At 44.8% G+C, this 16,975-nt stretch overlaps 1 protein-coding gene across 1 annotated transcript; it reads left to right on the forward strand.

Annotated features, from left to right (window-relative positions):
* The first annotated feature begins 2,852 nt into the window (after positions 1-2,852).
* LOC129327853 (zinc finger protein 420-like) lies at positions 2,853-16,565 on the forward strand. Its single transcript, XM_054976603.1, has 5 exons — positions 2,853-2,941; positions 3,409-3,484; positions 4,135-4,217; positions 5,557-5,689; positions 14,275-16,565. The coding sequence occupies exons 1-5, from the start codon at positions 2,891-2,893 to the stop codon at positions 16,563-16,565; spliced, it is 2,634 nt and encodes an 877-aa protein (XP_054832578.1). The 5' UTR covers positions 2,853-2,890.
* The last annotated feature ends 410 nt before the right edge of the window (positions 16,566-16,975 follow it).

The following is a 16,975-nucleotide window of genomic DNA, read 5'->3' on the forward strand; positions in this document are numbered from 1 at the left end:
CGTTTATTTCAGGAAGTCCTGTCTGTCTCAACAGGAATGGGAGGGGAGTGGCTCTGTGGAAGAGCACCTGCTTGGCATGGCATGTGAATGTTCAATAAATGACTGTGCCAGGTGAAGGGTCTCAGGTGGCAGGTGTGGGAGGAAACACCTGGAGAACCCCAGAGAGCTGCTGCCAGTCTGCAGAGAGCTAGGTGAGCCAATGGTCCGACTCTTTGTAAGGCCCTGTGACTATGTGCGTTCAAGAGCCCCTTTGGCTTCAACCAATGGTTCCCTCCAACCAATCCCTCTGCAACTAGCATTTAGAGGTATACTGCCTCTGAGCCTGGAGGTCCTGGTCATAGGCCTTATCATCTATGCATTTGTCCAACGCCTTCTCAAAGCCTCTCAGAGCTTAGTGGTCTTCACTACTACATGTGGCAGTGAGTTCCACAAGCTGACGAAGCATTGCGTGGAGTCCTTTCTGTTGTTTGTCTAAAGAGTAATTCATTGAACCATCCATCTGAACGTGGGTGCTTTAAGAAATTGGGGTTTGGTTCCCCAACCCCATAACCGAGATTCCATCTTGTGGTTTTGTCAGATGTAAACATCTCAATGCCCGCACCGCCATCTCTCTTGCAAGACTTAAGAGGCACGTCTCCTCTGACTACTGGCGACGTTTAAGGGTTAAACTGAAAGAGTCTGCATTCCTAGACAGGCATCTAGGAGGAAGGGAGAGAAGGGAGGGGAAAGGTCATTTCCTGCCTCTTGGAAATAGTTTCCCCGGCAAGAAGAGTTGATGGTCTGAGGGATTAGCGGGTGAGTGTAAATTGCCTTGGGGAGGGAGGCAAGAGAAGATGCAGGGCTCCAGCATATGTCGAAGAGAGCAGAGATTCTCAAAAGCTTATACTACAATAAAGTTGGTTAGTCTTAAAGGTGCTACTGGACTTTTTTCATTGTAGCACATCCGATGTGCACAATACATAAGGTGAATAACATGGCGGAGGTCATCACTTGCGATTGCAAAGAACTTCCCTCCTGAGCCTTGTGTCGGGCAGACAAGTTAAGCGTTGGCAGGTTAGTGGAAAGGCAGGAATCGGTGGGAGGTCTGGGGGGGTGAGGATATCCAGCCTCAAGACTAACTAGCGGGTTAGGGGAAAGGCAGGGAGGAGGAGGAGAAGGAGGAGGCTTAAGTCCTAGTAAAGCCTCCCCAGAGTTAGAGGGCTCCTGCCCTGCAGCATTTCCCATCAGGGTAGCTTAACGGTATTTCTGATTTTTCCTCAATCTTTCCCAAACCAGCTTTGTTCTGAAGGTTTGGGGAAGCTCACAGCAAAGCTGGGATGGCTGCTGGGGGTGGGGGGTGGGGAGTTGGAGTTTCCCAGTCCTGCCCTTACAGTAACCATTTCCCCCCCCCCCGACGGCTGTTTCCTATCACTTTTCTAAAATGGCAGTCGAATAGCATTATACCGATAGTCTGTTACGCTAATATGTCTGTGAGATTGCGTGGATTCTCAGATTTTTTTAAATTAAAAAGTAAGTGTCTAGCAGCTTTCGTTGCAGAGATATAAGAGGAAAGGCATACCTGACAGGGAATCCTGCCTGCTGTGTGGAAGTCTTGTCACCACACTGCACTGTGTTAGCAGCAGCAGTGGTAGGAAAGCTCCACAATTAAGAACCAAGAAGGCTAAATGAATCCAAATAAAAAGGCCCAGTATTAAAATTGCTGAACATAGGTCATACATATATATCAATATACAAAAACGCATCTATTTATTGCAAAATAGTATTAAAAACAATTACAGGCCCAAATATAGCCTCAGTTCAGATTAAAATCATACAGAAATCTCAAAGACCTTATGTGACCCTCACCAAATGTGTTTCAGCCGTATGGCCTTCTTCAGTGGTCAAGCGTAATTGTTACACATCAGCTCCAGAAAATGCAATAATATTACAATAATTGGTCAATATAGGACCAAGTTGGAATTGTGTTCTACTAAATGGCAATAACTCAAGGCGGAGATGTACTTAAGAGGCCTCATTTGAAATTACCTTCTGCCCTTGTCAGCTACACAGGTCTTGAGTGGTAATTCAGTTGTGTACCTGCCTGTTTTGGTTCAAAGGAAATCAATTCTAAATGCATTCTTGAGTAACATAGTACTGTATAGTGCGATATAATATTGGGCCCTTTCACTTGGATTTGTTTAACCTTCATTCTTTTGAGTTAAGTTTTCTTTTCCTCCTTATTTTGTCTGTTTTAGGAAAGCTACACAAGCCTGTCCCTGAGTAAAAAAACCCCAAGAGTGTGAATAGATTCTCAAGTGTTCATATTTATAGGTTGGTCAGATAGGTTGGTTTATATTTATAGGTTGGTCAGGAGCTTGGATGGGAGGCAGTGGTGGAAAGTGCCCCTTTTTAGCCAGGGGAAGGCAGAGAGAAAGAGACAGAGCGTGCAGAGGAGTGTTTGTGTGGTGGAGAGGTAACTATAAGGGACAGATTTGTGGTGAGATTGCTGAAATGCATGGCCGCGAACTAGATCTGGTTCGTGATTCTCAAATGAAGTCTGGTCTCTTGTTTTCCCCATTCCCCCCTGTCCTGCTTCAGGTATGAGAAGATGCTGTCGGTTCCACTTTTGTGTGCATGTTATAATCTTTCTGCCTTGAGTGAACACTGAGCGGCACATTGGCTTTGCAGGACTTTTAGCAGCCCCACTGTTTGGGCAGGCCTCGCCTAAACGAACATGTCAGCAGAAGAGCAAGTGGATATCTGGGCCTTGTTGAGGGCTGTGTGCCAGAGTGGATCATCAGAGGTAGAAGAGCGATCGTCAGCAGGCCCAGAATCCGTCAAGGCAGGAAAGAGCGAGGAATTCTGGGGAAGAACCGTGAGGGAATGTGATCCAGAGACTAGTTCCCTGGCAATGGCCTTGGCAGAAAGCTTCCTCCTGAGACAGGCAGAGGAGAAGAATCAGGTAGGATTGGCAAGAGCACTTCTTCCTAGTAGTTACAAGAGGCCAGTAATATGAACAATTTATCCATTTTTTTCTTGAAATGTCCCAAAAGGCAAAGTCCCTTCTCTACTTCTGCCATTTCCTGTAGCATTCCTTTTCTATTTTTAATGGATAGATTTATCTTCTACTTTCTGCTTTGGTTTCCACACAGAATAAGGAGTCATTTTTTGAGGGTCTGGTGCAGGTCCCCCTCCCCCCATCATCTGAGTCTAGACGGGGGGCAACTCAAGAGAGAGGCTTCTCAGCCTTAGTGCCAAAATTATGAAACTCCATAATTTTGACGGGTCTTGTTATCAGCCTCATTGGAGTCAAGCGCCAGTTGAATTCCTGTGACTGTGTTGTAACAAAGACTGAATGGGAGTCTAATGGTTTACTTTAGGTGAAAGGCCAGCAGCCACCTTCTGATCCTTCTACCTGTTCCTTTCCAGGTGCAGCAGCTATTAGAGGAAGTGGAAGAGAAGATTCAGTTGGATACCAGCAGCAACGAAAACACCATCTCACTGCGTAAGAATTCATGGCGTTTATTTTCACTTGATATGCCTTCTTTCTCGTGTGTGCCTGAATTCTTTGAGTTTCGTTTGTCTTTTCTTCTTTTAATTGGCTCCTCCTGTGTAATTGATGTACCCTCCAGTGCTTCTGATGAAATGAAACTCTGACTCACAAAAGCTGCTGCTGAAATAAATTTTATTGATCTTTAAGGAGCCACCGGATTCTTGTTCAGTTTTGCTGCTACAGACTGACAAGCGCTAACCCTATGAAATTGTTCCTCTGGATCTTTCTCAGTTTGAACAAAATATGCTTCCTTGCAACCCTCAATGTATACAAACCTGCTCTCCGAATTGTGCCTTTCTGCTTATCAGGGGGAAATTGTCACCTAAGAATCTGAACCAAAATTGTTTGTGGCTGACAATGCATCTTTGTGAAAGGACCGTGGCTCCCAGTTGAGTATCTGGGTTCCATGCAGAAGGTCCCAAGTTCCATCCCCAGAATCTCCAGTTAAAATCTGATCAGTAGTAGGAGATGTGAAAGACCTCACCACGAGACGCCGGAAAGCTGCAGTGAGCCAGAGTAGAGAATACTGACCTAACCATCTGACTCTTCCTAAGGCAGCTTCATGTGTGTTTACCTTTCTGTTTCCTTGGTCTCCTACACAGGTGGTGGAACAGCACTAGCAAGAGGTGTTAGATGCTCTCCTTTCTATGGTGAAGTGGAGATGGTGTCTATGCTGCTGGATCAGGTAGGAAAATGCAAATCTTTCCCTCTGTTTTTGTCTGAGGAAATTATGAAAGTTGTTCTCCGATGATGGTTGTTGTGGATTTTCCGGGCTGTATTGCCATGGTCTTGGCATTGTAGTTCCTGACATTTTGCCAGCAGCTGTGACTGCTGTGTTTGGCACTGAGAGATCCCTGTCTTTCAATGCTACTCCTCTGAAGATGCCAGCCACAGCTGCTGGCGAAACGTCAGGAACTACAATGCCAAGACCACGGCAATACAGCCCGGAAAACCCACAACAACCATCGTTCTCCGGCCGTGAAAGCCTTCGACAATATACCTGTTGTCCAATGTTTATTTATTCTTTCTTCCTTTTTTTCCTTCTTCCTCCCTCCCCCTCCTCCTCCTCCTTGTTGTGGTTGTTGTTACAGAGCGGAATACAACATATATAGGTAACATAAACATATTAATAAAAACATCAATAAATACAGCAATACCATTTCTAAAAGACAGAGGTGCACATATTGCATGACCCAACAATAACAACAGTCCGTAGAGTCAGATGGTCAACTACTAGATGTTAACAGGTGGTAGGAACCCCGCTCCCCGCGGCAGGAGGCTGGTGTCATGGCCCACCCACCTCAACCACCGTATGCCTGGTGGACTAACTTGGCAGAAAGATAACAATTTCTGCTGGGCCTGGGTCTCCACAGATAGAGAGTTCCACCAGGCCAGAGCCAGGGCCAAAAAGGCCCTGGCTCTAGTCGAGGCAAGGTGGACCTCTTTGGGACTGGGGACCACCAAGAGATGTTTGTCTGTTGAACAGAGTGTCCTCTGGGAACATAGGGTGAGAGGCGGTCCTGTAGATATGCTGGTCCCAGTCTGCTAAGGGCTTTAAAGGGTTAGGGTTAGAACCAAGACCTTGAACCTGATCTGTCCGCTAAGGGTTAAAACCAAGACTTTGAACCTGATCTGGAATGACTGGTCTGGAGTTTAAATCCTGATCCTGAGCTGGAGTTTAAATTCTGCATGGAACCCTTCAGCTACTTTACAGCAACTCACTACCAAGTCACACTAAATTTACCCCATTTTTATCTTAGGAGCTCAAGGGGATGTCTGCACTTCTCCCCTCCCACATTTTATCCTCACTCAATCCTGTGAGTTGGGTAGGCTGTGAGCTTCAGGGCTGGGTAGGGATTTGAACCCAGACCTCCCTAGTCCGACTTTATAACCACTGTTCTGGCCTTCTGAGCAGGGGGACCTTCCCAGGATAGGCGGGTTTCACGCTAGCTTTTACATTGTCCAGTATTCAGGATTTAGACCCATTACATTATTTCTGTAGAGGGAATATTTTCTTCTTTCAGAGTCTGGTGACCTTCGAGGATGTGGCTGTGGATTTCTCTGAGGAGGAATGGGCTCTGCTGGATCCGGACCAAAGGGCTTTGCACAGGGAAGTCATGGTAGAGAATTTCAGGAATCTGGCTTCTCTAGGTAAGGGTCTCAATTGTGGAAAGCACTTGGTGTCTGAGACTCTTCCAGCAGAAAGCGGCAATCTGTATTGCTGGGGATTTGGGACTGCGTTGGGGTGACGTTAGGGTGAATTTGAAATGACTTTTAAAAACTGTAGGCACCCATGCTTCAGAGGTACATTTTTGTGCCTAAGCACAAACCATTGAACTTACATGGCTGTATTATACCAAGTCAGACTGTGACAAATTATTTTATTTGCACCCAGTCTAGAGATCTACTCTGAATTCAGCTATCGGCGAGATAAATCCTCATTAGCCAAACACAGCTGCAGATTACCCAATTAGGTCTGCTAAGGAAGCCCTCTGAAAGAGACTTCTCTCTTACACAAAGAAATATTATCATAAAGAGCTTAGATCTTTTACCAGCAGAACAAACTGAAAACTTCTTTGATTTAAAGATTTTATCTTACTATATAATTAGGCGAGTTTCAGACAGCTCACTTTATACCCTGGTGCACCACCAGAGGGCGCTGCTGCAGAGGGAAGCCCAGGCAACTCACCATATCGCTCCAGAAAACATGCCATGTTGGGAAGCCCAGGCTGGGAACAGGTGATAAAGACGGAAACCCTCACGGGAGAAAAGAAAATAATACAACTCTTGGTTCAGTTTAAAGCACAAATGCTAACAGTCACTTCTATTGTTTCATATATAACCAATAGGATGACCAAATTATATCAAGAGAACTCAATGGTGAGTAGTCATATAACATTCATATAAATATACATATAAGCAAGCAAGGAAACAAAAGTCCGGGAGAGTCACAAAAGGAGACCACACCGTATCTTCTCTGGTTGTAATTGGTCCCGTTATTCAAAATAAAGTCTCTGCCAAAGGCAATTATTATGTCCAGTTGCTTCTTTCAACATAAGGACTGTGCCAAAGCAATAGTGTGTCCTATTTCTTCTTTGGTTGTTTGCACAATAGCGGCTGTGGAGCTTAGCAAATCACAGCCCTACGCCCAATCTGGGGCCGGCTGAAAGGCTCAGATTTCGCAGAATTTCTTCCTCAGGAGCGTGGTGTAGGAGGACACTGAAAAATAATATAACACAAATAACATCTTCTACATTCCATCCTTGCAGTGCAATGCAATTCTACGTATTTCACAAACAAATTAGGATTTCAGACCTTATCATTGCTGTTACAAATCACTGCAATAATGGTCCCGGATAGTGGCGGCTGTATCTTCTGTAATAGTTCCCTTTGAGTTTATATCTACCCCCAATGATACACACTCTCTCTTAAAGGGACACTCAAATTAAAGATACAAGGTGCAATTACAAAGTAGTTCATAGCAAAATCAGTTACAAGTACCAATTATAGAAAACAGTTTAACATTAATTCGCTGTTAAGTCCCAACGGTTTAGTTGTTTTCAAGGTGTAAATCCAGTAGGCCTCTTTTTGCAACAGACTATTCTGTTTGGCTTTTCCTAGAACACTGAGAACCGCCACACAAAAATCTAATTCTGAATGATGTTTATTCAAAAAATGTTGTGTAAGTGGGGCCTCAAGGACATTATTCCTAATGCGAGATATATGCTCCAAAATGCGTGTCCTAAGTGGCCTTGTGGTGCATCCCACATATAATAGTTGACAAGTACATTTAATCAGGTACACAGTTCCCGAGGTTTGGCATGTAGCAAAATGATCATCCTCTTGGTTATATATGAAATAATAGAAGTGACTATTAGCATTTGTGCTTTAAACTGAACCAAGAGTTGTATTATTTTCTTTTCTCCTGTGAGAGTTTCCTTCTTTATCAGCAGTTTCACATGGGAGTTGCCACTGTTGTTTGCTTTGCAGGCTGGGAACAGGAGCAGAGCAGGTGGCAAATGCCCTCCCTGCGCTTTAATACTGCTGGTATTAGGTGCAGAGCAGGTGGCAATGCCCACCCCCACCTTAACCCAGCTGATATTGGAAGCGGAGCAGGTGACAATGCCCCCCCCCCTTCAGCCTTAAACCAACTGGTATTAGGAGTGAGCAGGTGGCAATGCCTGCCCCTGCATTAACCCAGCTGATATTAGGAGTGGAGCATGTGGCAATACCCACCCCCCTTCAGCCAGCTGGGATCAGGAGCAGAGCAGGTGGTAATGCTCATTCTCTGCCTTAACCTAGCTGTTATTAGGAGTGGATCAGGTGGCAATGCCAACCCCCCCCCCACCTTAACACAGCTGATATTAGGAGCCGAGCAAGTGGCAATGCCCTCCTCCCTACAGCCAGCTGGGATCAGGAGCAGATCAGGTGGTAATGCACACTCTCTGGCTTAACCCAGCTGGTATTAGGAGCGGAGGAGGTGGCAATGCCCACCTCCCACCTTAACACAGCTGACTAGGAGTGGAGCAGGTGGCAATGCTCACCCCCACCTTAGCCCAGCTCATATTAGCGGAGCAGGTGGAAATGCCCCCCCCTCCTTAACCCAGCTGGTATTAGGAGCGGAGCAGAGGCCATGCCCACTCCCTTCATCCAGGTGGGATTAGGAGCAGAGCAGATGGCAATGCCTGCCCCCTTCACCCAGCTGGGATCAGGAGCGGAGTAGGTGCCATTGTCCACCCAGCGCTTTCACCTGGGTGGGATCAGGCACAGAGCAGGAGGCAATTCCCTTCTTCCCATCACCCAGTTGGGATAAGAAACGGAGAAGGTGGCAATGCTCACCCCCTTCAGCCTACTTGAATAAGGCACTGCGCAGGTGGCAATGCCCACCTCATCTTCACCTTGTCAGAATCTGGAGCAGAAAAGACGGCAATGCTCACACCCCCGTCACCCAGCTAGGATCAGGCTTGGAGCAGGCAGCAATGCCTGCCCCCCTTGCATGTAGCAAAATTCACTGCCCCCCTTCACCTGTCGGGTTCAGACAAGGAGCAGGAAGTAATTCCCACTCCTCCCTTCACCCAGCTGGGATCAGGCTTGGAGGAGGCAGCAATGCCTGCCCCCCTTCACCCAGCCGTAATCAGGCACAGAGCAGAAAACCATGCCCGTTTTCCGTTCATCTGGCTAGGATCAGGAGCGGAGCAAGTGGCAATGCCTGCCCCCCTTTACCCAACCTGTATCAGGTGTGCAGCAGGTAGCAAAGCCCACCCCCCCTTCAGTTGCTGAGATCAGGTGTGGCAACTATACAAGGAAATAATTATCCATGTTGTAACTTGTGTCTACAAATTGATTCCTAATTATATACACGTATATGATTCAATTAATGAATATCATTTCCTGTGATTGAATTAGTGGCTATTGAAGAGATGATTGAAGAATTTGTATTGACTGTAGTCTTTGAAAAAGATTTTTGAAACGGGCGTGATAAGGATCTAGACCACCCGTTAGAGGAGTTATTATCACAGAAGAACTGATTTATTACACAAGGGATGACCAAGGACCTTTCATTCTGTGAATTCTATGGTCAACTGTTATGTTTCATTGACTTTGTACTACCACATGGTTGGAATATCGGGTGTCTTGAAGATTGAATGGCATTACAAGGACTGGTGTTTGTATGGTGCTAATGAGCATTTGCACTTTATTCATGTATGCAATTGGAATGATAAGAAGCACTTTGAGCACACAGCACTTTATTGTTATCAATGTAGAGAAGATAATAGACACCTGAGCAAATGTAATTTCTGACTTGTTGTTTTCTTGCATGTGGTTTCCTTCCTATGATATTCATTAATTGATTCATATACATGTATATAATTAGGAATAAATTTGTAGACATAAGTTACAACATGGGTAATTATTTCCTTGTATAGTTGGAACTCTTTACCACGTTGCTCTCTGTGAATTGTTGAGATCAGGTGTGGAGCATGTGGCAATGTCTACCCCCTTCCTTCCCTGGCCAGGATCAGTGACGGAGGAGCCCATTGTATTTTTCCCCACAACGGGCTTTGTTTCTAGTTTAAAATAAAGCAGAATTTTTTTTTTAATTTGGAAGGGCTTAACAAATAAAAACAAGTCAAAAACGGAGTCTATGAATCTACAATAAATGGATGCAATAAAAATCCGATCTCTTAACTTTTCTTAAACTTCGCTAAACACATAATCGTTACAGTTCTCTAAGATGAAGGCAAATCAAGGTTTATGCTGAACGGCAGACTGCTGTGTAAAATGCGACGCCCAGCACACAAGATATTCTCACCCAATATAAGTTGACTGGAAGCCACTGGTAGAAGTCTGGGCTAGATTATGACATGACACTTTTTGTAGAGAAGGTGACAGGAACAGAAATAAATAACTTTTAACATGATTGTCCTAAAAATAAAACAATTGGTCCTTAAATGAATTATGCTAGGATACATCTTGATAATCAAAAGCTCAGAGCAGAACCACAAGTGACAAAAGGCACAGATTGGACACTTGTCTGCTTCCCTCAAGTTTTGGCGGGAAATGTAGGCCGCTTGGCGGAATGTTGGACAAGCGACAGTTGAAAAGTCCATTGGACAGCAGTCAGAGAGCGAAGCTGCGAGACCAGGATGCCTACATTTCCCATCAAAACTTGAGGGAAGCTGACAAGTGTCCAATCTGTGCCTTTTGTCACTTGTGGTTCTGCTCTCAGTTAGAAGACTAACGGCACAGTCCTAAATAGAGCTGCTCCAGTCTGATTTCAGCCGGCTTAGCCTGGAGTAACTCTGCTTAGGATTGCTCTGTAAAAATAGTACTGTTGCTAAATAGATTACAACAAATCTACTATTTCGTCAGCTACGCTAATGCACTGTGTAGTTGGAAGGCAGTCCTGGACCTTTCGGTACTATGCCTGGCTAGCAGTTGAATCTTGCATAGGGTACAAAGCTGCATGAGAATACATTGATTAACATGCACACATCGGTTAAAATCATAAATGTCCGTCACGATTGTTAGGTCCCAGGGCTCCCGAGTCCGCTGGGACCAGAAGCAGCTCACCAATATCCTCAGGCCTTTTCTGCCATCTGCTACCTGAGATATTTGACGGGAGATGCCAGAGTTTGAATCTAGGATCTTCTTGGGTGAAAATCATGCGGTCTGCCCCTAAGTCACGGCCCCTTTCTCGAACCCCAGCGGGTGTGTGATTTTACAGTGCAGTCAGAGCCTCCTTTGACATACAGCTAGCTTATGCGGCTGACCTGCAAAAAAGAAGCTAATACCTTTTGGCCCTGTAGTATCACTATCACCTTTTACTTTAAAAATTGATATTGATTTAAGTCTACAAGGATGGCCATATGGTAAGCAGTCCTACAATTTCTGGTCTGTTCGGATCTCACAATATACTTCACAACTGGACTGAAATTATGGACTTAGGCCTCTGCTTTTATTATTGCCATTATGACTCATTTGGGACATAACATGAAACCACGGTTTGACTAAATTAACTCTGGTTAGCTCTATTATTTGAACACTTCTCTAACCAGCATTAGTCAGGTCCCGAGGGCCCTTCAAACCATCTTTTGGGGTTGGTTTATTACCCATAGTTAACCTCAGCTATGGTTTCATATGATGAATGAATGTCAACAATTTGGCTTAGAGAACTTCCACGCTAACTGAATATAGCACAATTACGGTCATGGGTGAATGCAGGTATGGACGGGAAATGAGATGACGTTGCCGTCAGCTTGTGGGTCGCTGTTCTTTCCTGTTACGGTCCTTGTTTTTCTACGGGCTGTTTTCCTGCAGACAAAAGGAAACACTTCTACTTCAAGAGTGGCTGAAGTGCAGAGTTCACTGCCAGTGAACATAATCATGACCGAGAGCATAGATGGCTTGAAAAAGGGTTTAAGGCAGATTCATCAGTGACTGCCAGCCACTGGGACTAATGTGAACCTCCATGTTTAAAGGCAGTCAACCTTGGAACACTGCTGTAGCACTGGGGGAAGCCTTGGCCTCTATGCTGCGTTTTTGACCCTCTGGAGTAACTGGTTGGCCTCTGAGTAAGACAGTATCCTGGACTAGATGAGGCGCTGGTTTGATCCATGCAGACCCTTTTTATGTTCTGATGCAGTTTTTTCACTGTTGTGTAGAATAAAGCAGGGCTTTTTTTCAGCAGGAGCGCGGTGGAACAGAGTTCTGGAACCTCTTGAAAATGGTCACATGGCTGGTGGCCCCGCCCCCTGTTCTCCAGACAGAGAGGAGTTGAGATTGCCTTCGCAATCTCAACTCCCCTCTGTCTGGAGAACAGGGGGCGGGGCCACCAGCCATGTGATGATTTTCTCCAAGGACAACCCCTCTGAGATCCACCACCTCTTTTCTCAGAAAAAAGCCCTGGAATAAAGCTTTATCTTCATTGGCATTGGCCTTTGTGCTAATGTTTCAGCACATCTTCAGGCTGACGTGTGTTTAGGCCCATGCGGCTCGGCGGGATGACAAGAAAGCACAGTTCTCAGTGTCAGCTTCTAAAATGGTGGCTCAGTCTTCATTTTCAACGCGTCTTTTGAACTGGCACTACTGCACCATAGCAAGGTGACCCCTTGCTATGGAGGAGTGGCTAAGGAGGACTGGGGAGAGCCCAGCACTATAGAGGCATCCGTGGACAACTTTTTATCAGGGCCCATTACCTCCCAGCCTCCTTCCGCCAAGGAGTGGGAAAACAGCCTGGCGGGATCAACCCGTTCACAAGTTCCCAGCTCTAAACCTTGCCTGCACCTACCCTCCTGGCTCTGCTAGGTAAGCCTCTTGAAGGGACCGGTAGATCAGGAAGCCACAGGCAATTTAACCCCTTTCTAATGCTCTGTTTTAATTGACAGGAGAAAAGCAGCATATATATTTCGTAAGTGAAGACAGTAAGTAATGGTTCTGCTTCTCTCTTCCAAATTAGGATTGCTGGTTCAAAAACCTGAATCCATCTTCCAGATGGAAGAAGGAGCTCCGTTTGTCCGAACTCCTGAAGACAGAGAGAGATCAACAGGTATCTGCTTACATGCATGGGCGGGGGGGGGGGGGAGGCAGCTTTGTCTGGCATATAAGGTCATGCATTCTCTTTGGGCTGAACGTCACCCACTGGCTAGTTGAAAGATTTCTGAGCTGGATAATTTCTGGGCACGCTATATTAAATGTAACAGGGGAAAGAATGCTCCATCTAGTCATGTCCTAATTAGGGGAAATGCAATAGTAGTAGAAAAGAGCAAGAGTCAGTAGTACCTATAAGATGAACAACCCTTGTGGTAGGATAGGAGCTTTCATGAGTCACTTCTGAAGAAGTGAGCTGGGACTCAAGAAAGCTCTTTTCTACTGCGACAGATAGACTAACACGGCTACCCGTCTTGATCTATCTAGCAGAATTACTTAACATACAAAGTTGTCATTCATCCATCCAGTGCAACTAACTTTACTGTCAACAGACCGTCCGTCCAATATTGTCCACTCCCACATTTCGTATGGAGTTCTTTCAAGCCATGCAGCTCTGTCTCTTTTAATGGAAGCTGGGCAAGGACCTTTCATTTGTGACGCAGGGAGTTTGCCACCGAGGTGGTCCTGGTCTGTGGAGCCCAAGTCCTATATCCTAAACACGAGCAGGAGCTTGCATGGTGCACAATTGCATGATGTTTCCAGCTCCTGCCTCTGAGAGCCACTGAATAGAAAGGGGGATGCGGTGGGCTTACCAGAGAGTGTCCAATGGGGGCGTCAGAGGGGCTGGGCCACAGATGAAGCACTATGAAATTGACTAGAAAGACAATACCAGACTTAGGTCCGTTGTGGACAAAGGCAGTATAAAATTGCCTTCAGTAAACACAATTTTGTCAGGATCCCATGTAACAAATATCCCTTAAGGTGCAGTTCTTCAACTCAGCTGAGCTTTCTTTCTTATGTCAACTCCTACTTTCTTTAAGAGGGAGATGTATTTTCCATTTTTCGAAAGAGAGGGGCTGAGCTGAGTCACACAGGAGACTTTGCTCCTTAATCTTTGTGGAAAGGAAGAAAGATTATGTTGATGGCTACTTATGGGGCTTTCCTTCTGAGGATGGGACCACAGGAAGGGCTGAAAATGGAAAATGGGGCTATATGATTTGAACCCCACAGGCGGAACGTCCTTTCTGGCATTGCCACAGTTTGGCAGTCTGCTGTTGGTTTTTCTTCCCTGGTTAATCAGATGATCTGTACCCGAGTAGAGACTCACAGGCTTTCTCATATACCTTCTGACAGCTAATCTGACCTCCAGTTCACATTAGAGAAGGGTCTCTCTGGTATGAACAATCAGAGGCGAAAGCAGCTCTCCTGCCAATGATATCAACTATTGATCAGCTGTAAATGTAGTTCAATTCCTAATTTCACCGTCTGTTATTTCTGCCAAGTTCATGCCACTTTTTTATTTCTTTCAGTGGGAGAAATTTGGGAGCCCATGAATGAAAGAGAAGAGCACCTAAAAGAGGAAAAAGAAGACAGGCATGAGAATGCTGAATATTATGGAGCAATAAGGAATAAGGACGAGAAACATCCGTACAAAAGGATTGATTCTGCGTTTTTAAAAGATGATGAATTTCATAAAATTCCACTAGTTCAAAATATGTATGAAGGAGACAGTAGGAATGAGTGTGCTACAAGAGGGGAAAGATTTTCTGTAAAATCAGACATCAATATGAATACAAACACCTGTAATGGAGAAAAAATATTTAAAAGCATGAAGCATCAAAAGAGCTTCAATCAGAGTGGAAACCTTAATTCCCATCATAAAATTCACAAAAGGGAGAGAAAATACAAATGTCTGGAGTGTGGGAAAAGCTTTAGTCAAAGTGGAGACCTTAATTCCCATCAAAGAATTCACACAGGAGAGAAACCATATAAATGCCCAGAATGTGGGAAAAGCTTCACTCAGAATTCACACCTCATTCGCCATAAAAAAATTCACACAGGTGAGAAACCATATCATTGTCTGGAGTGTGGAAAAAGCTTCAATCAGAGTGGATCCCTTTCTTCCCATCAAAGAACTCACACAGGGGTGAAACCATATAAATGCTTGGTGTGTGGGAAAAGCTTCACTTGGAGTGCACACCTTAAATACCATCAGAGAACTCACACAAGAGAGAAGCTATATAAATGCCTGGAGTGTGGACAAAGCTTCAGTAAGAATGGAAGCCTCATGCACCACCGTCAAAGAACTCACACAGGGGAGAAACCATATAAATGCCTAGAGTGTGGAAAAAGTTTCACTCACTGTGGAAATCTGACTTCCCATCAAAGAATTCACACAGGAGAGAAACCATATAAATGCCCAGAATGTGGGAAAAGCTTTACTCAGAATGCAAACCTCATTCGCCATAAAAAAATTCACACAGGTGAGAAACCATATCAGTGCCTGGAGTGTGGAAAAAGCTTCAATCAGAGTGGATCCCTTTCTTCCCATCAAAGAACTCACACAGGGGTGAAACCATATAAATGTTTGGTGTGTGGGAAAAGCTTCACTTTGAGTGCACACCTTAAATACCATCAGAGAACTCACACAAGAGAGAAGCTATATAAATGCCCGGAGTGTGGACAAAGCTTCAGTAAGAATGGAAGCCTCATGCACCACCGTCAAAGAACTCACACAGGGGAGAAACCATATAAATGCCTAGAGTGTGGAAAAAGTTTCATTGACTCTGGAAATCTGACTTCCCATCAAAGAATTCACACAGGAGAGAAACCATTTAAATGCCCAGAATGTGGGGAAAGCTTCAGTCGGAATGCAAACCTCATGCATCACCATCAAAGAATTCACACAGGGGAGAAACCATATAAATGCCTAGAGTGTGGGAAAAGTTTCATTGACAGTTCAAGCCTTAGTTCCCATCAAAGAATTCACACAGGGGAGAAACCATACAAATGTCTGGAGTGTGGGAAAAGCTTCTTTGAAAATACAAAACTTACTCGCCATAAAAGAATCCACACAGGGGAGAAACCATATAAATGCCTAGAGTGTGGAAAAAGTTTCATTGACAGTTCAAGCCTTAGTTCCCATCAAAGAATTCACACAGGGGAGAAACCATATCAGTGCCTGGAGTGTGGAAAAAGCTTCAGTCAGAGTGGAAGTCTTATTTCCCATCAAAGAATTCACTCAGGGGAGAAACTATATCAATGCCTGGAGTGTGGAAAAGGTTTAACTAACAGTTCAAGCCTTACTCGCCATCAAAGAATTCATACAAGGGAGAAACAATATCAGTGCCTGGAATGTGGGAAAAGCTTCATTGATCGCGGAAGCCTTAATCGCCATCAAAAAATCCACACAGAAGAGAAACCATTTCCATGCCTGGAGTGTGGAAAAAGCTTCATTGACAAGGGAAGCCTTACTCGCCATCAAAGAATTCACATAGGGGAGAAAACATTTCAGTGCCCGGAGTGTGGCAAAAGCTTCATTGACAGTGCAAGACTTAGTTGCCATCAAAGAATTCACACAGGGGAGAAACCCTATAAATGCTTGGAGTGTGGAAAAGGCTTCAGAGAAAGTGGAAACCTTACTTCCCATCAAAGAATTCACACAGGGGAGAAACCCTATAAATGCTCAGTGTGTGGAAAAAGCTTCATTGACAGTGCAAGCCTAACTCGCCATCAAAGAATTCACACAGAAGAGAAACCTTACAAATGTCTGGAGTGTGGAAAAAACTTTATTGACACTACAAGCCTTACTCGCCATCAAAGAATTCACACAGGGGAGAAGCCGTATAAATGTCTGGAGTGTGGAAAATGCTTCAGAGATAGTGGAAGCTTTAGTTCCCATCATAGAATTCACACAGGGGAGAAACCATATCAGTGCCTGGAGTGTGGAAAAAGTTTCAGTCAGAGTGGAAGTCTTACAGCCCATAAAAGAATTCACAGAGGGGAAAAGCCCTATAAATGCCTGGAATGTGGGAAAAGCTTCACTCTCAATGGAAACCTTAATTCCCATCAGAAAATTCATACAAGGGAGAAGAACTTATAAATGCTTGGAGTGTGGGGAAAGCTTCAGACACAGTGCATACCTTGTTTTCCTTCAAAGAAATCACAGACGGTGTGGACATATAAATGGTTGGAGTGTGAAAAATGTTTCCATCATAGTAACCTTACTTTGTATCTTGCCTTTTGATTTATGTGTGTGGCTCAGATCTTGCTTAAAACACAGATGACATGGGAGAGAGGCAGGGTGTTCAACACTAGATGCTCAGCCTCCAGCTTAATCCACAGTTGACTGACAGAACATACATGCAGGCAAAGGCTGCAGCAGAAGTATGAAAAAGCAGAAGATGAGATGTTGCGTGTGGTGGAACAGTGCTGCTGACCCATGGACCCCACTCCATTTTAGCCCTTCAAGGCTCATAAACACCAGTGGTTTTCCTCAGTCTCCCCCTGGAA

This window comes from Eublepharis macularius, chromosome 4 (assembly GCF_028583425.1).
Source record: "Eublepharis macularius isolate TG4126 chromosome 4, MPM_Emac_v1.0, whole genome shotgun sequence".
NCBI lineage: Eukaryota > Metazoa > Chordata > Lepidosauria > Squamata > Eublepharidae > Eublepharis > Eublepharis macularius.